The 26783-nt window shown below is 47.6% G+C and overlaps 1 protein-coding gene across 1 annotated transcript in view; it reads right to left on the bottom strand.

The window, feature by feature from the left end:
- The window catches only part of atp2b1a (ATPase plasma membrane Ca2+ transporting 1a), a 35946-nt gene extending 27341 nt beyond the window's left edge, over positions 1–8605 (bottom strand). Inside the window, 2 exon segments of the mRNA XM_047022473.1 lie at positions 1441–1896; positions 8501–8605. Of these exon segments, the coding sequence (XP_046878429.1) occupies positions 1441–1633 (193 nt within the window). The 5' untranslated portion in view covers positions 1634–1896; positions 8501–8605.
- Between the last annotated feature and the right edge of the window lie 18178 nt (positions 8606–26783).

Raw genomic sequence — 26783 nt, 5'->3', positions numbered from 1 at the left:
ACACCTAACATCATTCCAGTTCCTACGACAACCCTTTTTCCCTCAGCGGTGCCAAAGCAGAGGCCTGACTCCAGGGGTGAGGCAGTGCCACAGCAGAGGCCTGACTCCAGGGGTGAGGCAGTGCCACAGCAGAGGCCTGACTCCAGGGGTGAGGCAGTGCCACAGCAGAGGCCTGACTCCAGGGGTGAGGCAGTGCCACAGCAGAGGCCTGACTCCAGGGGTGAGGCAGTGCCACAGCAGCCCAATGGATGAACGTGGTACAGTTTTAATCTGGGATCAAACTGAAAATCCCTTCCCCCAAGGGTTCAGTCAAGGTCACCTTGGTGATTAGGCAGACCGTCTATAAAGACAGAGAGAGACAGAGAGAGAGCCAGAGACAGAGAGAAAGAGAGAAAGAGAGAAAGAGAGAGAGAGACAGACAGACAGACAGAGAGAGAGACAGACAGAGAGACAGACTTGTGGACTGTAGTGCTGAGATGCCCCGTAACCTGAGGTGACTCTGCACTTCAGCAGGGTGTGATGTGCTGGTCTGCTGCGCTAACAGGACAGAGCACCAGGCTGCACTTCAGCAGGGTGTGATGTGCTGGTCTGCTGCGCTAACAGGACAGAGCACCAGGCTGGGAGGACACAACAGCAGCCCAGGAAGCATGTCCTGGCTAGGATGTCCTGGCTAGTCAAGAACCCAATAGCATCCCAATAAACTGTTAAATCAGGACCTCAGTGCGTATGTTGGAGATGTTACCTGGTCGTTACAACGGGAATTTTAAACGCGAGGTGGACCCCCGAGCGATGAAGTTCTGAGGGAAAGCCTGCCTGCCTGCCTGCCTGCCAGCCAGCCAGCCAGCCAGCCAGCCAGCCAGCCAGCCAGCCAGCCAGCCAGCCTGCCAGCCAGCCTGCCAGCCTGCCAGCCAGCCTGCCAGCCTGCCAGCCTGCCAGCCTGCCTGCCTGCCTGCTCTGTAGGAGAGCCGAGCGGAGCTGTTCCAGAGATGATCTCATGTCTTGCACTCAACGCTAAAACCTCAAACTGACCGACTGTACACCCTCCTTTCCTGTCCGACACAGAGGAGGACTTACACACACACACATGTGGAACATTGACCTGCCCACAGTCTGGTCTGGTGCCCAGGCAGACAGCTGGTCTTTCAGAACCTTACACACACACACACACACACACACACAGAGGTGAGAAGTGAGAGGGGGCAGACACACAGGCCCAGAAATAGAGCTTGACTGGGCTAGGTCAGTACCACCCTGCCGGACCACCTGTCTGGCATATGAGCTTTCCAAGGAAGTGATGTCAAGGTAAAGTGGATGACACGGCCAATGACACACTCACAAGACTGAGTCTTGTGAGTGTGGACCAATCTGGACCAATGAAGAGGGAGCAAAAGGAAACAAGACTGATTATGTGCAGTGAGGAAGCGGAAGCAGGGTATCTACCATCTACAGGCGACGTTTTCAATCTGGAACAGAGTCCTTGAATATCTCCATACGATGCTCCTATTTTGCTTATGGCCTCCGCCCCCCGAAGTTCCATAAGATCCCGGAGGTCTTTGAGCGAGCAGCCAAAGGCTCCGTCATGATTGGCCTCCGACATGGAGTTCTTCACCCCGCTGTATGAGTTGTTGGCCATCCCGTCTTCCTCCCTGCTGGTTCAGCTACGGTGGCGTCCCAAAGAGGGTGGGGAGAGAGAGAGAGCAGTTCTTAAATCCTCAAGGGGGCCGGTCCAGCAGTAGTTCCCATAAACAGCTCAAGTCCTTCAGAGGCTGGTCGAGTCTGACTCCAGGTAGTAGCAGGATTCGCTTGGATCAAAAGCCATTTCCCTCCAACGACGGCAGATCAGGTCCTATTCTGTCATGTTGCCGTCCGCGGGCAGAGAACACACCATCCAAGGATCTGGAGGAGGGAGACAGAGAGAGGAAAAAAAAACAGGTCACTAAGCAAAACATATCAAACAGCATCACAATATTGTGTTTCCAGTTCCTTGATGCAAGCGAGCTCAGAGCTGTAAGGAGTGCAGGCGACAGTACATGGGAACATCTGCAGAAGGTTCTATGGAGGACTGCAGGGGCTTACGAGGACCCGTCTCTAAAAATATCCCAGGAACCCCAGGTCACTGGCAAGAGCTCAACGTGATATTTGACCCTTTTGAAGCGAGGATAAATACCTCCCTCTGTGGTGATGAGAGGGAAGGAACACCTGTCCTGACTATGACCACAGCAGCACACAGAATTAAGCTAACACATTTTCATTTATTTATTCAAAACAATGTTATTTCCTGCAATCTTTGAAGATTTAAGAATATCTTAATCAAAACACCGCTGCTGCATGTCCATCAAGATCTCACGCCAGCCTGACTTTAAGCTGACCTTATCATTAACTTTGACTAGCACTAAATCTTGAGAAGAGGCCAGGTTGGGTGAATGATTACCCAGACCAGATTCCTGTTCCATCCTATAAGAACAAACCTCTATCTCTGGCACAGGGGGAGCCATGCAGTCGCTAGTCTGCAGAGCTGAACTGTAATGTTAATATGCTGTTAGAACTGGCTGCTGTAGGTTCAGCTACCCCCCCCCCCCCCCCCCCCCCCCCCCCCCCCCCCCCCCCCCCCCCCATTGTGATTCATTCCAAAGTGCAGACTGCAGCGCAGCAGTGCTCATCCTTTTCGAAGGAGGATTTGATTTGATGAATTTCTTCCTGGGGATCATGACATACCACATTCACACCAATCAGAGGGTCTGCTCCACTGAAACTAGGAAGTGAGATGCACTCTAATCTGCACGAACATATCGCCCATTACTTCCCGATACAATTGTGTCAAATTGTGATCCACACAGATAGGCCATAGGGAGAAGGGCACAGAGGATGAACCGGCGTGTCCCTGGAGGAATATACCACTGTAGACGGGGGCGGAACTTCCTACTCTGATAAAGTGCTCCAGTCTCTGGTCGAGAGGCCACCAGCTGGGCAGTCACTTAAACTCACTGTCTGCATTAGTGTCTGTCTGCTCCTGCTGGAACACAAGGAACTGAACCAGCTACGATCTTCCTCCTTGGTTAACATCGAACCGTTTCCACCAACAAACTCCCCTCTTCCATGGATCTAGAGAACATATGCTGCGACTGCAGTAAGAACGTACATGCCCTTGTTCACGGCCATCTCAGTTTTTCTCCAATAGACAAAAGGAGAGAGCTTGCGACGTACTCTTGGAAACTATTCTGTCACATGCTGAACTTCTATTTGGAGCCATCTGTCATGGAAAAAGGACAGGATTTATTATTCATTACTCTACATAATTGCAGGGCTGGTTGCATTTCTGAGGTGACATCGAGCCTCATTTCAGAGGGAAATACCTCTTTGCACCGGCCGCAAGTTAAGGGTGAGGTCTTAAAACATAAGCAGAGGTCTCCACCGAAAATATTTTCACGTGGTCTTTTTACAGTTATCAGATGTGTGAAAACACAAAGTGAAACTTTTACTGCCACCTCAGTGGAACTAGTGCTCTGCTTATAGATTTTACCACCATGTGACCAAAAAAGACAAAAACTTTCTGCAGAAGTTCCTGATCAAAACCTTTCTGGCTTCTACTGTGATTTTGACCTAAGAACTTCAAACTTGAACTAATTAACAGCATCTCTTCACCACAACAACCAGGAACATCATTCATACAAATAAATCATGACCGTGCCAGACGGCTTTCCTTTGTCATGTATCTCATCGTACGACTCTTAAAAAATAAGTGTTTTTCCCTCATCGTCCCCACTAACATCTGAGTTGCCCTTAACAGCAGCGTGTACACAGACAGCCCATATGGTCCGTGTCCGGGCCCTCCTCCCCCAGCCCCCGGGCCCTCCTCCCCCAGCCCCCGGGCCCTTCTCCCCCAGCCCCCCGGGCCCTCCTCCCCCAGCCCCCCGGGCCCTCCTCCCCCATGCTCCTGGGCCCTCCACCCCCAGGCTCCTGGGCCCTCCTCCCCCATGCTCCTGGGCCCTCCTCCCCCAGCCCCCCGGGCCCTCCTCCCCCAGCCCCCCGGGCCCTCCTCCCCCATGCTCCTGGGCCCTCCACCCCCAGGCTCCTGGGCCCTCCTCCCCCAGGCTCCTGGGCCCTCCTCCCCCATGCTCCTGGGCCCTCCTCCCCCAGCCCCCCGGGCCCTCCTCCCCCATGCTCCTGGGCCCTCCACCCCCATGCTCCTGGGCCCTCCTCCCCCATGCTCCTGGGCCCTCCACCCCCATGCTCCTGGGCCCTCCACCCCCATGCTCCTGGGCCCTCCACCCCCATGCTCCTGGGCCCTCCTTCCCCAGGCTCCTGGGCCCTCCACCCCCATGCTCCTGGGCCCTCCACCCCCATGCTCCTGGGCCCTCCTCCCCCATGCTCCTGGGCCCTCCTCCCCCATGCTCCTGGGCCCTCCTCCCCCATGCTCCTGGGCCCTCCTCCCCCAGGCTCCTGGGCCCTCCTCCCCCAGGCTCCTGGGCCCTCCTCCCCCAGGCTCCTGGGCCCTCTGCCAACATGTGCTACATGCTGCCAGTGCAGGTCACATGTCACAACAGTGGAAAATCATTTTTGATTGGATATCAGAGCAAATGGCGTGGCGTGGTATAGTTGAATAAAGATAATGGGGGTAAAGTTAACCCTCTGTTCAGCTCCACAAGGGAACCAAAGACAGAGCAGCAACTACAATACTAAACAGGAAACAGTCCTATGGCCTTGCAGTTTCGTTTTGGTTTGTATAGGCAAGGCAGCTGAATGAAAAGAAGAAAAAAAAAGCATATTAAAAATACATTTGTGGGCTAACTCTAGACGCCACCCTGGGGTTTGGGCTGGTGGACGTCTAAGCAATGCCTTTCGATCTTAGGAAACCCTCCTGGTCACAGTTGGCAGTTTGGAGCTCTCGATGTGCCAACTTACTCGATGCAAGTCAAGGGCAGCAATTCCAGGGATCCCTCTGCAACAGAGCTGGTGGTGGGGGGAAGGGGGTGGAGGAGGGTTATATTTAGCTTCCCCTAGACTGTCCCCTCCCGCCCCAGCTCACAGCCCTGCTGAAGTGGGCCAGGGCGTGTAAATGTGAAGGGTACAGATCTCTGAATGGTTATGATCTCTAAGGGAGCCACTTCACACCAGACTAGACTGAATACTACTTAGGATAGCGCTCAATCAGAGCCACATACAGCAGGCCTGCCAACTCATGTTGAGACTCTGAAGAAAGAATCCCTGCTGAGACACTTGTTTCTCCCACTCACCCCTCCTTTATTTGCAAAGGTAAATAACAACAAAATGTACATTTTGTTTTCAAATAAATGCCCTTCTATAAAATAACTTAGAGAAACTGAGTTGAGTCTGTCTTTTAACAGAACAGACGGTTATTTGTCTTTTACCGCCATACTGTGTCAAATATTCAAAAATAAACTGTCGTTGAGCGGCTGGCTTTGAAGATGAGAGGCCTCTGGGTTCTTTGTTATCTGTGACTCTCCACTGTGCAGCTCTGCGGACGCAAGTCCTGCTGCCATTTGCTGCCACAGTGTGACCTTGCTGCCCCCACTATTTTAGAGCCATCATGGGGGGGCCCACTACTGAGCTTTCGTCCAATGGCGAGCGCCGTACTAAAGCACACTTTAACATTCTTTTACCGGTTGCTGAAACACAGGGCTCGACCAAAAATGATACCGATTTAGGCTATTTGTTTATTCAAAGCCAGGAGGAGCAGTGTATGTTTGATAGCACAACAGACGTGTCTATCTCAGAGCGATATGCTAAATGTTAAGAACTGATTGAACTCAAACTAACGTTAGCGTTGAATTTAAAAGATTTGGCTGGAAGGAAGAGAATAACTGAACTCTTCAATATGGCTTCACTAAACCAGTAATAAGTCAGACGTCACTAGCCCACAAACCTAGGTGTTGCCCTTACTATTGACTGGAGACAAAGATAACTGGTTAAAACCTAATTTTCAGTAAAGAGTAACATTATTAAAAAGTGTACTTAATAGTACAGCAGAAAACTATTTTAGGTTTCCATGATAGCCCACTGTGGTTGAATGTCACCACAGATTAATGTATCACAAAGGCCTTTTCTGCCTCTTACATAAACAATACTGCCTTCTGCAATGAAGGGGCTCAATTACCAAGTTTCCACAGTAGGGTTTTAAGGTGGATTAGAACAGTAATTTCTTCTATTTGATGCAGAAGATTTATTGTTAGGAGAACAGTCTTTGAAAAAAATGAATGTGTGAAACGAAGAAACCAGAATAGGCAAACATTAAAAGGCTTATTTCTGTGATTAACATGGATTTCACAGTTCAAGCAAGCTTTAACTAGGCCTTAGACACAACCAAAAATTACCATCACTGGATGAGGGCACCATTTAACAGTATCAGAAATATCCTGTAAAAACGTTGTAAGTACAACAATCTGACAGCCACAAATCACATCAAATCAAGCAGCGGAAATTCACAAAGTGAACTCATACTGAACCTATGCTAGATTAGTTTACAGCAAGTAACGCTCTAATGGTAACCAATCGATCACACAAGCGTAACTTGATTAGATAAATGACATAGGTGCTGTGATATACATGAATCAACGCATATCATTAGTCACTATTTGCAAAGTACAAGCTTACAATGAATGATTATTCAACACCACCTGGCCAAGAGAATGTTCATTTTAAGCCCTGAAGTCTGCAGCGCGCACCCAGGGATGAATAGTTTGCAGGCGACCGGTGGAGTAACACGAGTGCCATTTTAATAGGATAACGACTGATCCCTTCTTATAGACACCAAAGGTGATCAGCTACTGGCATTCAGACCCACACACAAGCCAGAAGCTTTGCCGTTCGTTAACGAGAAAAAACAACTTTATTTGGAATATCTCTACTCAAGGTCAAAATATGGACGATATCATACATGCCGTTTAGAACAAATTATATATACAGTGATTTGTACAATTATATACAACTTGAAATTGCTGGGCGCAGGGGTTTTAAACGAGCACTTATCGCTGGTTTAGACGTGAACATTACGAAGCTAAGTATGTTGTGGATAACGTTTGCTAAATACTACCTCTGCCTGGATGACTGCAATCCGCAACAGTATTTTTTCCACCAAGAGTCTCCCTGATAATACCTTAAAGAACATTGAAACTAGTTATTTGGTTAGCTACAGAGCCATGGTGGCAAACTAGCTGGCAAACGTCGTGTGCAACATGACCGAGTTCCATTAACGTTTAGCTAGACTTCTACATATTTCACGTTTGTCGTTGGAATTTGATTTGAATTGCAGAGCAAACATTGGAAATATGACGTTTTTAGACAGGACGGAAATCCATTCACGTTAGTTGGAAGTTAACTAGCAAGCTGACGTTACGTTCTTTAAAAAAAAATCGTTTAAGTATTGCTACAGTAGTCAGTCAGCGAGAATGTAGCTAGTGTTAGCTGTCAAAAAATAAAGCAAGCTAGCTGGCTATACCGCATATCAAGACAGAAGCGTGCAGGCGTTTCACCCGGTGTCAACGGAATCTTTTCAAATCCACCATGGTTTGGAACGCTAGTAGCTAGCAAGCCAGTCAAGTATTGAAATGATGCCAACGTTAGGTACATTATCAAGTGGCATAACGGTAGTTAACTAGGAATCTGACAAACATAAGTAAATGTTCTCGCCTATGCCATTTCAAGCTTAACGTTAATGATGTTGGCGTAGCCATTATGGAAATATCCACCATGGTGAGTCCCTGACACTGCTGCATGTCAGTACTTTACGTAGAGCTAAGCTACTAGCTAATGAGATCTGAGGCACTCCGACAATCGAATTCACTCATATTTCGCTAGCTAATTCCGAATCGAATCGGGTGGTTTCGAATAAGGGTAGACAGACTACGGAAGATGACCACACATAGATACAACAACATTTGTATCTACAGTACATTTTAACGCACAGTGAACTAGTCGCCACCAAAAACTACATTGTACAGTGATTCCGTCTGGTTCCTCAGTTGACTAGCTCTAGCTAGCTCGCTAGTTAATAAAGGTTAAGGAGTAGTTACCATGAAACCAGCTTGTAAACGTATCCACATAGGTAACTGGCCAGCAGCACTAACCACCACCTTCAAGTGTCAACGAGCTTTTCGAAACTGCAGTGCGTGCATTTGCCCACTTTTTAAAATCCCGTTCCGCTGCCCGGTGGTTTACAGACGCCAAACACGAGCTCAAAACTTCAACTCACGGGCTAGCTGTGCAGTAGTCATATACACATAGCAACTGACGCTCACTTGAACATGCAGTGTGGCCGGAATGTCTGAAAAATAACTAACGTTAAATGTTATTCATAAAGTCACGTTTGACAACGTCTGTCCCAACTAAGGCTATACAAGTGAATAACAAGGACCGTTAATTGTGTATCAGATGGCGTCTTGCACAAGTGTCAAATGTTCTCTCACCAAAGATGAAGCTTGCAATCTACAGTCAAACGAGCAGCGGTACGTCAATGAGCTAGCTATAACTGGCTAACGCTTACCGTTATATCACATTTGAGGAAATAAGACAGATCGGTTGATCCACATGGAGATTTTTTCCGCTAATGTCAACTGCTAATTGAATGCTACCTAACAGTTGCAAAAATACCTCAAATGATACTCACTCCGTTCCCTGAAAATCACCTCAGATCCTTTTCTCTCTTTCGCTCTCCCTCAGTCTCACCACAAACTACCCTTCTCTCCCCAATCTGAGGTAAAATCCCGCCCACTCTACTGTCACAACATCGCTAGGGACATGTGATGCACGTCGGGAGGATGGGCACGGATACGAATGTACATCCCCATTGGCTTAACCAACATTTCAGTCGCCTGTGGAAACGGTTACGTCATGATCCGCCTCGCACTCCCTTTTTTTTCACCCAGTCGCTCTTTATGATACGTAAGATTTATATTGATTTGCCTTTTCATATGATAAAGCCGGCAATCGGCAAGCAGTGCATTCTGCATGGCTCAGCGGCAACATCGCTCTGTTGGTTGTTTGAACTCCACCCACAGACTACAAACGCGTCTTCCCCAGCGGCTAATCAAACCTGACGTCATTCTTTCCATGACGTAGCGCTTTTAGTGCAGAAAATGTACTAGTGCATGTTCTGTGTAGCTTCTGTGGCGTTGTGGCACTAGCGCCGCAAACGTTGAGGTTGCATCGGTAAAGAGGAGGAGGGGGGGAGGGGGGGGGGGGGGTGTTTTAAACCACTCACAGAATTTTCTTCAGACTGAAGGTTTGTGACTTGCAATTGAATGTGACATTACTTCACTGCTGAATCTAACAGAACCATCACATTCAATTACAAGTCTCACACCTTAACTCTGAAGATTATTCTGTGGGTGGTTTAAGCACCCTCCCTTACCAACACAACTTCCACAGGTGTGGTCCACTACCACAGCAAACAAACACACAATGTGCACTAGTAGCCTACTAGGATTGAGCCCTTTAACAACATAAAAAATATATATATTTTATTTTCAACAGTAATTCTGCAGTACAGACTAAATTAAATACTCAAGGTTAATACCGTATTCATCCTGGGTTAATCAAAGTTTACTGAGGAATCTAGGTTTTATAAGTCAGTGCTCTGGTGGTTGATGCCTCTGTAGAGCAGGTTACATTTACATTTAGTCATTTAGCAGACGCTCTTATACAGAGCAACTTACAGTAAGTACAGGGACATTCCCCCCCGAGGCAAGTAGGGTGAAGTGCCTTGCCCAAGGACACAACATCATTTGATCCGGCGGGGAATTGATCCGGTAACCTTCTGATTACTAGCCCAACTCCCTCACCGCTCAGCCATCTGACTCCCCTAGGTTGTTTGAAAGGTGGTGTGGGATATGCTTGTTGTGAGTTGTAAGGTTTTGATTTCCATCCCCACACATAGAGAGGTGCAGGAGCAGCGTGTTTGCATGTGTGTGTGTGTAATTGTAAGAGTGAGTGCGTGCGTGTAAGCTAAGCCTACAACACACATCTGCACTATAATTTTGCATATACAGATACATACATTAACTTATGTGGACTCGGTCACTTGCTTTGCGATTTATGATTCATTGTTGGACCCGAACGAAGGAAACAAGAAACCAGTTGATCCTGAACGGAGGACAATGTCTCTGTTGTCCTCTTTAAACTGAAGGATGTCTGTTGTTGACTTGAGCTGCACAGAGACAGCTTCAAAAGACATACAGGGAAAACATTTACATGTTCAGGATGTTGTAATTCAGACTGAAACTGTGAAAATGTTCTACCAGAAGGTCTAAGTTTAAACTTCTATCAGTAGTCGTATAGTAGTAGCAGTAGTTGAAGAAGTGGAACTACTATCAGTATTAATAGTTTAATCAGTGCCCTGTGCCTAGATAAAAAATAAATAAAAAATTGCCCTTGAGTATCTAATTCTTTCAAAACAAGTGTCCAGTGGTGAAAGATAAATGTTGTTTCTAGACAAGGCCCAGGTATCTGCTTTCTCCTCACCTCCCTTTCCAAACATCTCATGGAGTCAATCTCTACTTCAGAAGTTCAAACCAGAACCATTTCACCACAGGCTTCAGCTGCTGATATTTATCTTCCCTTCTAAAAGTGATATGTAGGCCTCTGCCACACAAACAAGATCACTCCTGGGGTTCCAAACCCTGCAGAGCTGAGGGAGCAACAATCCTATTTTTATTTGTGCTATTTTCCAGTTAAGAGTCTCTGGTTTGGTGCCTCCCATTGGAGGCTAGTAGCGCTCTGCTCTGCCCTGGAGCAGATGTCCTTCCAACACGGAGAGGAGACGAACGCAGACACCTTCCATCTCTCTTTCTCTCTCTCTCTCTCTCTCTCTCTCTCTCTCCTCTCTCTCTCTCTCTCTCTCTCTCTCTCTCTCTCTCTCTCTCTCCTCTCTCTCTCTCTCTCTCTCTCTCTCTCTCTCTCTCTCTCTCTGTCTCTCTCTCTCCCCCTCTTTCCCCCCTCCCCTCTCTGTCTCTGTCTCTCTCCAATCTCTCGCTCTCCTTCAGTAAGTACAGGGCTGCTCTTCTACAAGGCCCTCTGTCTTTGAATACCACTCAGGGCGATGGGATGTCGCTGCCATGCAACAGAGATGCAACTCGTGTTTGATGAGCCTGAGTGCGTGCAAGCACTCAAACATGCACACTCACTCTGAGGTGTGTAGCCTCCCATACACACGCACACGCACACACACGTATGCACACACACTCACTCACAGGTGTATACCCTTCGATACACACACACACACAACCACACTCACTGTCTTGAGACTATGATAAAGTCATTAGAATCGCTAATTAAAAGTTGGATATCAAAAGTTGGTAAATCAAATAAGAGCATAATTTATTGCAGTGCGATCGTCTCTATGTGTGTCTCTCCATAACAAGATTTTCTTCTACCATTACGAGTCGGGAAAGTAATGCTTGGGGTCTTTAGTGTTTACATAAATATAGAAGCCAATTTATTTGAATCATGCTCTCTGTCCTGCTGACAGTGTTTATGTTAGCTCTGTTGATATCCCTAATCAGGGAATTACTGATCTTAGACCCTTAGAATGGTTTTGATGGGCAGATTTGAATCCATAGCATAACAAGCAATACCTGGTCATCAGCATAGAAGAATTATTAACTTTATGCAAATAGACAAAATTAGGTAAAAGTTTGTTCCCGTGTACTTGCTCTAGTGATAATATTTGACCCACAAGCAGGTTATTGGCATTTTTGTATGGTCTTTGGGTTGAACTTCAGGAAGCCAAACATTTCACATAAGTTGTTTCTCATGCTTCTGTTGACTCAACCTGTACCATTAGATTTGTGTTTTGTGAGGAACTCTAAATGTCAAGTGTCATTACATTCTAGGCAGACATGGGCTATTTAGCTACATTTGACAAGCCACAAAGAAACCCAAAGGGAAGTTCCTATGAAGTATGAAATTGTATTTGTTTCTAAATTAAATCACACATGTGATTTAATTCACTTACTTCATGACTTACCAGTGGAATGAGGCCAAGTTGGTCATACGTACAAACTTGGTCTTGCCATTTTATCACATTTTGACAAAGCTGTCTAAAAGGACAATTTATATAATAATTTCTGCTTTAGTGTGAAAAGGGGGAGGAATGGAAAAGTGTAGAAATATAAAAAAAAACAGTTCTAGAAAGATAAGAAAAAACATTTCCTTCATGAAACACATTTACATTTAGTCATTTGGCAGACGCTCTTATCCAGAGCGACTTACAGTAAGTACAGGGACATTCCCCCCCGAGGCAAGTAGGGTGAAGTGCCTTGCCCAAGGACACAACATCATGTTGGCGCGGCGGGGAATCGATCCGGCAACCTTCTGATTACTAGCCCGACTCCCTCACCGCCCAACCACCATACGTGTTATGATAACCCTTGATGGATGTTGATTAGGCAGAGAGTGAAAGCAAGGATTTAACTGACCCAGAAGGTTAGGACCCTAACTGTCAGTGAATGTGGTGTCACCACCTTCTGTGTTCTTGGTCTGGTCTTGCTGTGTTGCTCTGTTTCTTGAACAGGACTTTTTTTCCCACTTGTTCAGCATATTTTAGAAGGGGGAACTTCTGTCAGAATGACACTGGAAAAGAGGGAAATTGAGTTTAGAAAACATCTTGCTGAAAACAAATGGAAATATTCACACAGTCCGAACTAAATCTTGGTTAATGAATTGTACACTCCTGCATTCAGAAGTTGGTAAGTGATTCTGCTATAAGATGATTTTGTACAAATCGAGGTGAATCTACATGCAAGTCATGTTTAGTGTCAGTGACAATTAACAGACTTTATTACCCATTTCAAACCAATTAAATATTGGTTCATAAAAATCTTTAAACCTAACATGCCAACAAGCCTTTATCAACAGTTTTGTGAAACAATATCGCTATCAGACCAGGTTTTTATTTTAAGGCAGATTGTTTGAGGCCCAAAGATCTTAATGAAAAACACTCATTCCTCACAGCATATCATCAGTCTGCTATAATTACTGTAATCACTTATTCCTGTGATCTGCTTTGGGGCAAACATGGGTTAGTGTGGTGGATGAGTCCCAATTAACTCTACAATAAACACTCATACTATGCTGACAAAGGGCACCACCCCCCCCCCCCGTCATTTTTTCCATGAGAAGAAGTGGCACATGTACACACACTCACACTCAAAGGGCAACTTTGTCCTGGGAGAGTCACCCACAAAGACCCCTCAGATCTGAGTGAAGGGGCAGCGCTAGGTGGTCAGGGGGGAGGTTTAAGGACTGAGGTGGAACAAAAGTAAAAAAGAGAGAGAGGGAGAGAGAGAGGGGGGAGAAACAGGGGAGAGAGAGGGGGGGGAGAGAGAGAGTGACAAGTGAAGGAGGGGGAGAGAGAGGGAGAGAGAGAGAGAGAGAGAGAGAGATAGAGAGAGAGAGAGAGAGAGAGAGAGAGAGAGAGAGAGAGAGAGAGAGAGAGGTGGGAGAGGGGGGGGGGGGGGGGGGGAGAAACAGGGAGAGAGAGGGGGGGAGAGAGAAATAGAGAGAGTGGCAAGTGAAGGTGAGGGAGAGACAATGGCAAGTGAAGGAGGGGGAGAGAGAGAGAGAGAGAGAGAGAGAGAGAGAGAGAGAGAGAGAGGAGAGAGAGAGAGAGAGAGAGAGAGAGAGAGAGAGAGGGAGAGAGCATGGCAGTGCTGCCCGCTTTGTGCCTGGGCATGTTTGTGTTTCCAACTACTCCTGGAATTTACAGCAGGCCCTGGCCAGGGCAGCCATGGAGAAGTGAATGGGCCCTTGCAGAAAGACCAGAGCTCTGGAGAACAGTACAGGTGGGATGAGACAGAGAAAAAGAGAGGGAGTTTGTTCACAAGGGGTGGCTGGCGAAAGTGTGTGAACTGGAAAGAAAAGACAGGAAGAAAGATCTGAGTGTGTGTGCTAGTGTGCGTGTCCAGCGAGAGGTAGACAAAGGTCTTACTCAGCTCCAAGCCAGCACTGAAATTATCTGGCCAAGTTTCCACTCACAAACAATAATTCACCTCAAGTGCCCACTCTGATTTAACAAGGACACCAAACCCAACCCTGGCTGTTATGTGCAGAGGTAGGTTCTGCGAGTCTGTATCTACGTGAGAGTGTGTGTGTGTATGTGTGAGTGTGTGGCTGTGGTGTCTGGGGACCGCCCCAGAACAGCTTTCCGAGGTTTGTTTCCGTTGATATCTGGACTGTTTATTTTAGCTTTGCTTGCCGCAGAGTTGGAAAGTGAATTTCATTCAGATGTGATGTTTAAATGAAGGCTATAGAAATAGCTTTGACTTGATTAGCGACCAGGCTAGGAAAAACACCTGTGATTCTGAGATTAGAAACGCCAGAACAGTAGTGTGGAGGACTAGACTCATTGACATGAGCGTTGTAGGAACAAAGAATAGCAATACGGCCACAGACTGAAAAGACAGATTTGCCAGTGATGGAACAAGAACTGCAATAATGGAAAAGTTCCAGTCCTATAGAATGTTCCCAGACTAAAATGTCCTAGATTAGTGTCGCTGTGTGTTCCTATATCACCGGGAGTCAACTGAGGTCTGTTAGGGGTCTGACAGAGGAGACAATTGTAAACTGGCAGTAATTGGCATTAATTACCCATCGTTTTCACCATGTTTAGCTGGTTCATCTAGCCGTGGAACTCGACCCTTTTAAACCTTGCCCCCCTGCTGTCTCCTCGCTCAACCTCCCCCTGCGCAGCCAGGCACCGTGACAAAATTATTAACTGAAAATGAATTGTATCTCCGTCCCCCCCGTCCGCGCCCCCCCCAACTGGAATTCTGATATTTACTTAACACACAGCATGAGCTTGTACACGAGCACATTGTGGCGGAAAAATACGAAGTGTTGCTTCATTAAAAGTTACATCCTGCTGAAGAGCCCCGAGGCCGTGCCACTGACGGGGGCATGGAGAGGGCACAGGGAGGGGGCCCATGGAGAGGGCACAGGGAGGGGGCCCAAGGAGAGGGCACAGAGAGGGGGCACAAGGAGGGGGCCCAAGGAGGGGGCACAGAGAGGGGGCACAGAGAGGGGGCCCAAGGAGGGGGCACAGGGAGGGGGCCCAAGGAGGGGGCACAGAGAGGGGGCACAGAGAGTGGGCCCAAGGAGGGGGCACAGGGAGGGGGCCCAAGGAGGGGGCACAGAGAGGGGGCACAGAGAGTGGGCCCAAGGAGGGGGCACAGAGAGGGGGCCCAAGGAGGGGGCACAGAGAGGGGGCCCAAGGAGGGGGCACAGAGAGGGGGCACAGAGAGGGGGCCCAAGGAGGGGGCACAGAGAGGGGGCCCAAGGAGGGGGGCACAGAGAGGGGGCACAGAGAGGGGGCCCAAGGAGGGGGCACAGAGAGGGGGACCAAGGAGGGGGCACAGGGAGGGGGGCACAGAGAGGGGGCACAGAGAGGGGGCACAGAGAGGGGGCACATGGAGGGGGCACAGAGAGGGGGCACATGGAGGGGGCACAGAGAGGGGGCACAGAGAGGGGGCACATGGAGGGGGCACAGAGAGAGGGCACATGGAGAGGAACCAGTGGGAACTAGGTGCCCTTTTCCCCCTCTCCTTTCCCTTTCACATGGGACGGGATCCCCACGGGAGGGCAGGGGTGCTCGGGGAGGAAGAGAAGCAGGGTAATACACCAGGCCCCTGCTTCCTGGACCAGGGGCCCCCTGACACATGCACACCTCCGCAGGGTACACACACACACACACACACACACACACACACACACACACACACACACCTCCAACAGGTGCCGGCCTCCACCCTGTCCTCTCAGAGCACTGAGGTTTGGAGGTGGTGTTTGGAGTACCTGTGGGTTTACATTTGTGTGAGGGAGGGAGGTGCCATACACACGTACAAACACACACATACATACACACACACACAAATACATGTAGCCACATGCGCACACACAAAGACACATAGCCACATGTGCACACACAAAAACATATATACACGAACGCAAGCCTGCTCCCTTCAATCGCACAGCAGCTGGAAACGTCAGACAAGCCCATCCAGGCTTATGCAGACGCTTAGTGGTGATGCTCTGACCCCTGTGTGACGCTTGACCTCACCCAACCCTAACCCAACCACAGAGCCGTGAGAGAGCTACGACACACAGATCACAACCCTGCTCTTCATCCACGTATCGTGGAACAGCCCTGAGCTGAGCCCTGGCTTGTGTGAGTGAGTGGTGCTTTTGGCTTGGAAGTGTTGGTGTGTATATTACACTTTCCGCATGGTCTCCTGTGTGTTAGTACTTGACTGCTTGCTGTAATCTTGGTTTAGATGAAAGCAGGCAGTGCTAAAGACCTGTGGGAACTTCATTCAGTGCAAAACCTCTGAGAGGTGGGGGCCTCAAGGATTATTAAATGTTGTTTTTTCCGGCACCAGATAATTTCTCCACAATTCTACCATTTGTTTATTCAGTCAAGAAAACCCTGCATGGGTTGACCCATTGTTTCACCAGGTCATTGTGACAACATGAAACAGTTCTATAAATGAATCAAAGGGATAGTTTTAGGAAATTACACCAGGCACACCAAATTAATTTAGTAGCACAAAGAGCATATATGTCAGGTTAGAATTAGGAAAACAAAAAACGAGATACTGATTAAAAGCTCAGTCTCATTGGATGTGAGTTATTTGACCACCAGCTATTTGGAAACGTTTGCTCTCCTTATCTTTTACTGGGCTGTTAAACAAGCCAAGCTTGTGACAGAGCAGCCATGATGACCTTCTCCAGCCCCATTTTAAAAGGTAGAAGAAAGGTGGAGGGAGCTTCTCAGGAATGTAAAACAATTTTCTTTTTGTACTGATGGTCGACTCCCCTCTGTTATGACTGGGTCATCCTGGCTGTCACTGTAGAGTAGTACAGTACTGAATGTCTTGAACTTCTTTCATCAACCCATTCCACACCTGCTTGCTTGTGGCTGTTTGTGAGACAGATAGACTCTTCTTAATTGGCCAGATATACTTAAGGCATTGGTGTGACTTTCCTCATGTCTGATCCAGTTACCTGGTGCACCAGGCTTTGACCAGCGGGTCGGCCTCCCACATTACACTCCTTACCAACGCTTTCTCTTTCCTCTTCCTGTTCTCTCTGGTTCCTCTTCTAATCTCTCTCTCTTTCTATTCTACTGTTCTACTCTCCTCTCTCTTTCTCATCTCTCCTCTCTCTTTTTCCTCTCTCTCCCCTCTCTCTCTCTCTCTGTCCATCAGTGCTGTCAGCCTGTGTGGTGTCGTATGGTGGACCCTTCCCTGTCTATGGTGTCTCGTATAAAGGCTGGGCAAGAGAGTTCCAAACCATAGCCAACTGGGTTTTCCATTTTGACTCGCAGTGTGAAAAGGGAGGGACTCTACTCTGGTTTGCCATTAGCTGAATGGTGCATTCTGGTACAATGACCACAACCAAAACCACAACATTTTCCATTTCCTTCCCCCACAGAGCATCATGATATGTTTATATTTCAGTGTGGACATAGAAATGATTGTACCCATGACCTATATAATAAAAAAAAGAATTCCTCATGTTACAGTTCTTATTAAAGGTGTTTTTAATGGTGCCTTCCTCATAGCATTTTCTTTCCTATGTCTATTTTCTCGATCGCGGAGTAACTGTGTAGCTCGATAAATGTCAAAGGAGACTAACCATTAGTCTTGACTGTTAAATTCCACCCCAATCTCCACTATGTGTGAAACCATAGAAACAGGCTGGTCTTTGTTTGGAAGAAGTGAAAAGTGTCCTACAAGTTCTACCACTAGGCCATTAGGAGAAACACAACTCTCTGGACAAAGTATATCACATTTTGTACCTAAGGGGGAAAAATCTGGTCAAAAGTACAATTGATAAAAGCTTTGACAGTATTACAAGTCAAAGGTAATTTTCCATTGACCATAATTCATCAACTTTTGTTTTAAATAAACCTTTTTTTACATTTGCAATGAGGACATTCTCAAAGGACAGCTACATTTTCCAGAGCTGTTTGGGTAGGAAGTCAAGGTGCCATTTTATAAAAAGTGACAGCAGAGTTTATTGGTGCTTTTCCTGTTATTCACAAAACATTGAAGGGAAGTTGGAGCACATTGTGTAATTTAGACTGAAAGCATTTTGTTTTTACTGTGAGACTACACGGTCGAACAGTTAATACTATATATGATATACATACACTCTATCTTATGAATACATGTGTATATCTAGCAGGTAAAATCTACATATAGCTCAGTTTCAAGGTATCTATTTAGCCAGTCAATGGGAATTGGTTCACTTTGGGAAGGGGACACCTGACCTAATTCAAAGGAGACCTACTTGTCTGCAAGATGGACAGTAAACCCGAGTAGCCTAGATAGAGACGCGACGGAGCAGCCTAGTTCCACTCCCATAGCCCACTTAACAACCGGCACAGTCAATCTCTCCATGCTGTAAAAAAAACTGGAGAGCGTTGTGAAAACAATCCACAACATAACCAATGTTTAGCTAACGTTAGAGCAGACCATCAGTGGGCTAACCAAGCAAACCCATTAAATTCCAAGTTGTGCCAAACATTAGCCTTAGCTATGACGTTTTTCCAGTCTGGAACGTAGCATTAGTTCTTTCCAGTTTACTCCCTAAAGTTAAACAAGAGCTTCTTAGCTGTCAAACGTAGGCCAGAGGTGGCAGAACTACATTCCCCAGAGCCTCAGCCTGGAAAGATCTCTACCTATAAAAGGGAAAGACAAGTAGCAGTTTGGAAGAATTGCTGCTGGAATGAACCTGCTAGTCATCATCCAAGGCCATTAGCTTGGGTTCCGCGGTTGATACCGCGCAGAGCTTACACTGTCACCAGCTACTGTTTAACAAACACAATGACCTGAACGTTATACATTCATTAAGAGAAAATGAAGACCAAGTGGTTTAATATCTACTTCGCCTGCACCATTGTGGCACGAATTGCTCTACAGATTAACCTGAGGCTTAGCATCGCCGTCAGCGGTACTGCCATGAAGCACCGGCATACCACTAGTGTGTAGTGAAATCCTGCGACAGTTTCATCTTCACAGATCATCTCCACTCCTATCCTCCTCCCTTGCAAGGCCATCTCCAGCCCAAATCCCCCAGTCTGTTCTGGCGTATGTAGGTCAGAGCCCACAGCCCGTAGCCCGGGCCGGGGTGGGGGGTTGCTGGGAGGTGGATGAGGGTGCTCCGGAGCAGTATGGTATTGTACCTGCTCATCTATAATGGATGAGAGCCAGCAATAATGGATGAGTTGGGTGAGTAACCTGAGGACATGAAAGGACACAGAGACGTTGGCCAGAGCCTCCTTTTCCCCTCATCTCTGAGCTTTTCTCAGAAACATTGGAACACGACGCCTGTCTTTAACGTGGAACACGTTGGGATGCGGTAGCGGCATCCCAAACAAACTAGGATTAGGTCTAATACGTCAATGTTGGACGACAGATGAATACGTCTTGTTGTGGTCTCAGATCTCGCTTTCTCCACTCATCGTGGTGTAATAATTGACTTTAAATGTTGACAATATTGAGGATACAGCGGGGCTTTATTGTTCTCTGCTGAATTAGACACTATAGACATAATGTATTCTTGGCTGAATTAAACACTATAAACACAATAGCCTATGTTACATAATAAATAAATTACTGATATGATGTTTTCAACCACGGCTTTATCATTAACATTTAGCCTCTAAAAATAATATATCAATAACATTAAAACCATTTCAGAGTCATTAATAAACCATTTCAAACAATGGAATGATGGACGTTTTCAGTTCATAATCCCCCTGAAAACAAACGGAAATGTGAAAACAAATGAAGCCCTGCCAAGGTTCTCCTGTCAACCAAGACGTCTTGAGTCAACTGGCCTTGACAATTAGCAGTACACAACCCCTCTCCCTCAATACTCCCACAGCTGTCTCTATCATAGCTGGCACGCTAACCCTAACCCTATAGTGTGGACTAGCACCACGCTAACCCTAACCCTATAGTGTGGACTAGCACCACGCTAACCCTAACCCTATAGTGTGAACTAGCACCACGCTAACCCTAACCCTATAGTGTGGACTAGCACCACGCTAACCCTAACCCTATAGTGTGGACTAGCACCACGCTAACCCTAACCCTATAGTGTGGACTAGCACCACGCTAACCCTAACCCTATAGTGTGGACTAGCACCACGCTAACCCTAACCCTATAGTGTGGACTAGCACCACGCTAACCCTAACCCTATAGTGTGGACTAGCACCACGCTAACCCTAACCCTATAGTGTGGACTAGCACCACGCTAACCCTAACCCTATAGTGTGGACTAGCACCACGCTAACCCTAACCCTATAGTGTGGACTAGCACCACGCTCACCCTAACCCTATAGTGTGGACTAGCACCACGCTAACCCTAACCCTATAGTGTGGACTAGCACCACGCTAACCCTAACCCTATAGTGTGGACTAGCACCACGCTAACCCTAACCCTATAGTGTGGACTAGCACCACGCTAACCCTAACCCTATAGTGTGGACTAGCACCACGCTAACCCTAACCCTATAGTGTGGACTAGCACCACGCTAACCCTAACCCTATAGTGTGGACTAGCACCACGCTAACCCTAACCCTATAGTGTGGACTAGCACCACGCTAACCCTAACCCTATAGTGTGGACTAGCACCACGCTAACCCTAACCCTATAGTGTGGACTAGCACCACGCTAACCCTAACCCTATAGTGTGGACTAGCACCACGCTAACCCTAACCCTATAGTGTGAACTAGCACCACGCTAACCCTAACCCTATAGTGTGAACTAGCACCACGCTAACCCTAACCCTATAGTGTGAACTAGCACCACGCTAACCCTAACCCTATAGTGTGGACTAGCACCACGCTAACCCTAACCCTATAGTGTGGACTAGCACCACGCTAACCCTAACCCTATAGTGTGGACTAGCACCACGCTAACCCTAACCCTATAGTGTGGACTAGCACCACGCTAACCCTAACCCTATAGTGTGGACTAGCACCACGCTAACCCTAACCCTATAGTGTGGACTAGCACCACGCTAACCCTAACCCTATAGTGTGGACTAGCACCACGCTAACCCTAACCCTATAGTGTGGACTAGCACCACGCTAACCCTAACCCTATAGTGTGGACTAGCACCACGCTAACCCTAACCCTATAGTGTGGACTAGCACCACGCTAACCCTAACCCTATAGTGTGAACTAGCACCACGCTCACCCTAACCCTATAGTGTGGACTAGCACCACGCTAACCCTAACCCTATAGTGTGGACTAGCACCACGCTAACCCTAACCCTATAGTGTGGACTAGCACCACGCTAACCCTAACCCTATAGTGTGGACTAGCACCACGCTAACCCTAACCCTATAGTGTGGACTAGCACCACGCTAACCCTAACCCTATAGTGTGGACTAGCACCACGCTAACCCTAACCCTATAGTGTGGACTAGCACCACGCTAACCCTAACCCTATAGTGTGGACTAGCACCACGCTAACCCTAACCCTATAGTGTGGACTAGCACCACGCTCACCCTAACCCTATAGTGTGGACTAGCACCACGCTAACCCTAACCCTATAGTGTGAACTAGCACCACGCTAACCCTAACCCTATAGTGTGGACTAGCACCACGCTAACCCTAACCCTATAGTGTGAACTAGCACCACGCTAACCCTAACCCTATAGTGTGGACTAGCACCACGCTAACCCTAACCCTATAGTGTGGACTAGCACCACGCTAACCCTAACCCTATAGTGTGGACTAGCACCACGCTAACCCTAACCCTATAGTGTGGACTAGCACCACGCTAACCCTAACCCTATAGTGTGGACTAGCACCACGCTAACCCTAACCCTATAGTGTGGACTAGCACCACGCTAACCCTAACCCTATAGTGTGGACTAGCACCACGCTAACCCTAACCCTATAGTGTGGACTAGCACCACGCTAACCCTAACCCTATAGTGTGGACTAGCACCACGCTAACCCTAACCCTATAGTGTGGACTAGCACCACGCTAACCCTAACCCTATAGTGTGGACTAGCACCACGCTAACCCTAACCCTATAGTGTGGACTAGCACCACGCTAACCCTAACCCTATAGTGTGGACTAGCACCACGCTAACCCTAACCCTATAGTGTGGACTAGCACCACGCTAACCCTAACCCTATAGTGTGGACTAGCACCACGCTAACCCTAACCCTATAGTGTGGACTAGCACCACGCTCACCCTAACCCTATAGTGTGGACTAGCACCACGCTAACCCTAACCCTATAGTGTGGACTAGCACCACGCTAACCCTAACCCTATAGTGTGGACTAGCACCACGCTAACCCTAACCCTATAGTGTGGACTAGCACCACGCTAACCCTAACCCTATAGTGTGGACTAGCACCACGCTAACCCTAACCCTATAGTGTGGACTAGCACCACGCTAACCCTAACCCTATAGTGTGGACTAGCACCACGCTAACCCTAACCCTATAGTGTGGACTAGCACCACGCTAACCCTAACCCTATAGTGTGGACTAGCACCACGCTAACGCTAACCCTAACCCTATAGTGTGGACTAGCACCACGCTAACCCTAACCCTATAGTGTGGACTAGCACCACGCTAACCCTAACCCTATAGTGTGGACTAGCACCACGCTAACCCTAACCCTATAGTGTGGACTAGCACCACGCTAACCCTAACCCTACCAGATGGGGGATGGGGGACACGGGGGGATGATCAAGCAAGAAGCCATTTTGTTTTTGGCTTCCCTTTTTCTTGAGTTAGCAGTTTCAGCTCTATTCATGGCTGAAGGTGTGTGTGTGTGTGTGTACAGTACGCCAAAAATGCAAATGATGTGTGTATGTGTTTGTTGTGAGGGGTTGGGAAGGACTTTTCTCCTCTGCCCCAAAAGAAAACTAAATTTATTTAATTAAAACCCCAGCCTTCCAAGAGCCTGTCGTTCGATTTTTTGGGATGGACAACGTTCAGCTGGCAGCCAGGAACTGGACAAGGGCTGAGAAGGAGGGAGAGCGAGGAGTGAATAGAAGGGGATTTCTATCATACATTGTGTGATTATATGGGAGTGCCTGGGGAGAGGGGTGTGACCCTGCCAGCAATCAATCTCAAATTGGCAGGGTGATAGAACGCACATCAATCATGATTCAGCTATCTGGGACTTAGAGAGCAAGGGAGGATGTGTTAATACAATTCAATCACAGTTTGCACACCCTGATTGACTTCTCATTGTCAGTGAAAAGGAGTCAAGGAAATCTACTATTTACCAGATGTAATGAACACAATTTGCTTGAGAGAAAAAAACAAACAGAGGGTGTGTGTTGATGAGGAATAGTACTGCAAGAGGTGGGCTTTTGGTCAGAGCACTGAGAGTTTCCTTGCAACATCAAAACAGTTCCATAAACCTGCTGATAACATGAACTAGTTGTGCTACGTGCTCCACAAATCAATACTAAGATGAGACAACACACTCAAAGATAGTGTTAACAATCAATATTAATGTCAGATAGTACTAATTCATGCACAGCAAGCCAGAATCTTGCTGGAGAAAGAATACTGTGTAACCAACCAAAGTCGACAGGCACGAAAGGTGCTAACCCAAAGCAGATTAAAAAAAGAAGATGAAAGATGCACTCATCAATCTGACTGGACATGACACCTGCAAGGTCCTCCTGATTGGACATTTGACCATGTGACAGTGACAGATGAGTCATCAGGTACCTTGGGTCAGAGAGACTGTGATTAAACACCAGTCACCCCATGTCTGTCATATCTACAGGGGAGAGGGGTGAGGACGGATGAGGAGGGGCGAGGAGGGGTGAGGAGGGGTGAGGAGGGCTGAGGAGGGGTGAGGAGGGGTGAGGAGGGGTGAGGAGGGCTGAGGAGGGGTGAAGAGGGGTGAGGAGGGGTGAGGAGGGCTGAGGAGGGGTGAAGAGGGGTGAGGAGGGGTGAGGAGGGGTGAGGAGGGCTGAGGAGGGGTGAAGAGGGGTGAGGAGGGGTGAGGACGGATGAGGAGGGGCGAGGAGGGGTGAGGAGGGGTGAGGAGGGGTGAGGAGGGGTGAAGAGGGGTTAGGAGAGCTGAAGAGGGGTGAGGGATTCTATTGTGATGTCAGCTAATTGATCGTGTGACACCCATGGACGCACACACACATGCACACACTCCAAGCTTTCTAGAGAGACTGTGAAACACAAGTTGTAAGTTAAGTTAATATACATTTTTCAAGACAAGCACCTTGAGATGAATCCTCTCGTTTTCGAGGGACCGTGAACCTGATTTGATCATTTGTATGACATGAAATGCATTTGTACACAAAATAACTGTTTCATGCCCATGTCCTCTCATCAAATCCAGCCTTTGCCTCGTGTGGCGGTTTCACATTTTAAATGTGACTAAATCCTGGGCACGTTTCCATACCTAATGAACCGATGCATCTCTCACTAGTGACCAATATATCTGAGTGTGTCTGTGTGTGTGTGTGTGTGTGTGTGTGTGTGTGTGTGTGTGTGTGTGTGTGTGTGTGTGTGTGTGTGTGTGTGTGAGTGAGTGAGTGAGTCAGTGAGTCAGTGAGTGAGTGAATGTGTGTGAGTGAGTCAGTAAATGAGTGTGTGTGTGTGAGTGTGTGTGAGCGTGTCTGCATGAGTGAGTGAATGAGTGAGTGTGTGAGTGTGTGTAAGGACACTGCTACATCCAGTCTCCTCAGTTCTTGACTCTTGTCCCACTGGAAGCCTGCAGTCTGACTGACAGTAGCCAACCCTGGAAAGCACCAAGACTTCCCAGGGAGGGTCCTCTCCTCTGGAGGAAACAGGATCTGGGGAGAGACTGTGGCACCCTGGAGCACAAAACACTTTATAAATAACTGAGAGACACATGCCCTGGGCTCATTAATGTCAACACGCACAAACACACACCGGTTGGCACAAATAGGCACACACATGCACTTGCATACACACAGACACACACATATCCATATATACACACTCAACCTATTTGGTTCCTCCAGGCCAGAACTAATAAAAGCAAAGCCTCACAGCCAACCTGTGCAACACGCAGCGGGATACAGAGAGATACAGAATGGCAGACACAAGCTGTGAGTGTGTGTGTGTGTCTGTGTGTGTGTGTGTCTGTGTGTCTGTGTGTGTGGGTTTGTGTGTGTGTCTTCACCTATGTGTCAAACTCTATCCACATGCTGCAAGTGTGTGAATCTGTGTGTGAAGTATGTTTGTGTGTGTTTGTTTACGCATGTTTGTGTTTGTGTGTGTGTGTGCCACAGATCTAATGGCTCAGCCCAGCTAGATGAGTAAGACTCCCTGAATAGATCTGCAATGTAGCAACTTCTAACCCTTCCCCAACACACAGACACACACATCCTTCTGATCATTACAACTTACAACTGTGTACCAACCTAACCTAGTAACCCTCAAAATCAGTTCCATTCCATTCTTCATCTTTTTGGGCTGATATACATTCAACCTTTTATGTTACAGTATTCCATTTAACAGCACCTGTCCTCCACCCTCTCACCCCTGTCCTCCACCCTCCCACCCTTATCCTCCACCTTCCCACCAATATCCTCCACCCTCTCACCCCAGTCCTCCACCCTCTCACCCCTGTCCTCCACCCTCCCACCCTTATCCTCCACCCTCTCACCCCTGTCCTCCACCCTCCCACCCCTGTCCTTCACCCTCTCACCCCTGTCCTCCACCCTCCTATGATCACAGTTCAGCCACACACACACAGAGAGTTCAACACTTCATGCACACAACAATACAGCTTTTACTCCTCAACAACATAAAGAAGTGGAGGAGAGGGTCAGTGTGTGTGTGTGTATAAATCATCTCACTTTCATTGAGAAAATGCCCTCATGAGACATTGGAGACGGTACATCCACCACTAATTGCCCACTTGGTTAGCTTATAAAACATCTTACTTATGCTACATAATCATCCTAACTCTTCATTTTGTGGTGAACTGTATGACGCAGAAAACTGAGTGAGAGAGAAACAGAGAGAGAGAGAGTGAAAGGGAGAGAGAGGAAGAGAGAGAGAGATGGATTGAGAGGAGGGAGCATGTTTGCATGGCTGTGTTGTGGTCAGTGTGACTCAGCTGTTGTGGCCCTTGACAACAGAGTGGGTGCAAGGACCATGGAGGAAGAGAGAGGAAGAGAGAAAATAAGGTGAGAGAGGGAGGCAGGGCTGAGAGGAAGGGATGAGAGGGAGGGATGAGAGTACGATTCTAAATCTGTCAGACTGAGATGGTGTGGAGCATGTTTGGATGTACCATAATGACTGGATGTGTGTGTGTGTGTGTGTTTGTGTGTGTGTATGTGTGTGTGTTTATGTGTATGTGTGTGTGTGTGTGTGTGTGTATGTGTATGTGTTTGTGTGTGTGTGTGTACAGCAGCTTGGGGCTCTGTGCTCTGTGGGGTCACCCAGAGCTGACCCCAGACCAGTGATGACATCTTCACTCAGCTGAGAATCGCAGCTTTGCTCCTTCTGCCTCTCTGGCAGCCGTTGCCTTGGTGACTGCCGTGCGGAAGAGCATTCCTGCACAGCAGCAGTGGTGGGGGTGTGTGAGCAGGTGTGTGGTCGTCTGTAAATGTGTGCGGATAACAGGCATGTGTATTTAAAGATTTAGAAAACGCAGAATTGAAAGAGGATGGAAAGAATTATTCTTCTCAGAATCACCTTCAGAATCAACTGTAGTAAAGTATTTGCTAAGGAATGATTTTTGAAAATGTTGTTCTATATTTTCTCACTGATTT

This window comes from Hypomesus transpacificus, chromosome 7, assembly GCF_021917145.1.
Source record: "Hypomesus transpacificus isolate Combined female chromosome 7, fHypTra1, whole genome shotgun sequence".
In the NCBI taxonomy this organism is placed as follows: Eukaryota; Metazoa; Chordata; class Actinopteri; order Osmeriformes; family Osmeridae; genus Hypomesus; species Hypomesus transpacificus.
This window is presented reverse-complemented; position numbering and strand designations above follow the sequence as displayed.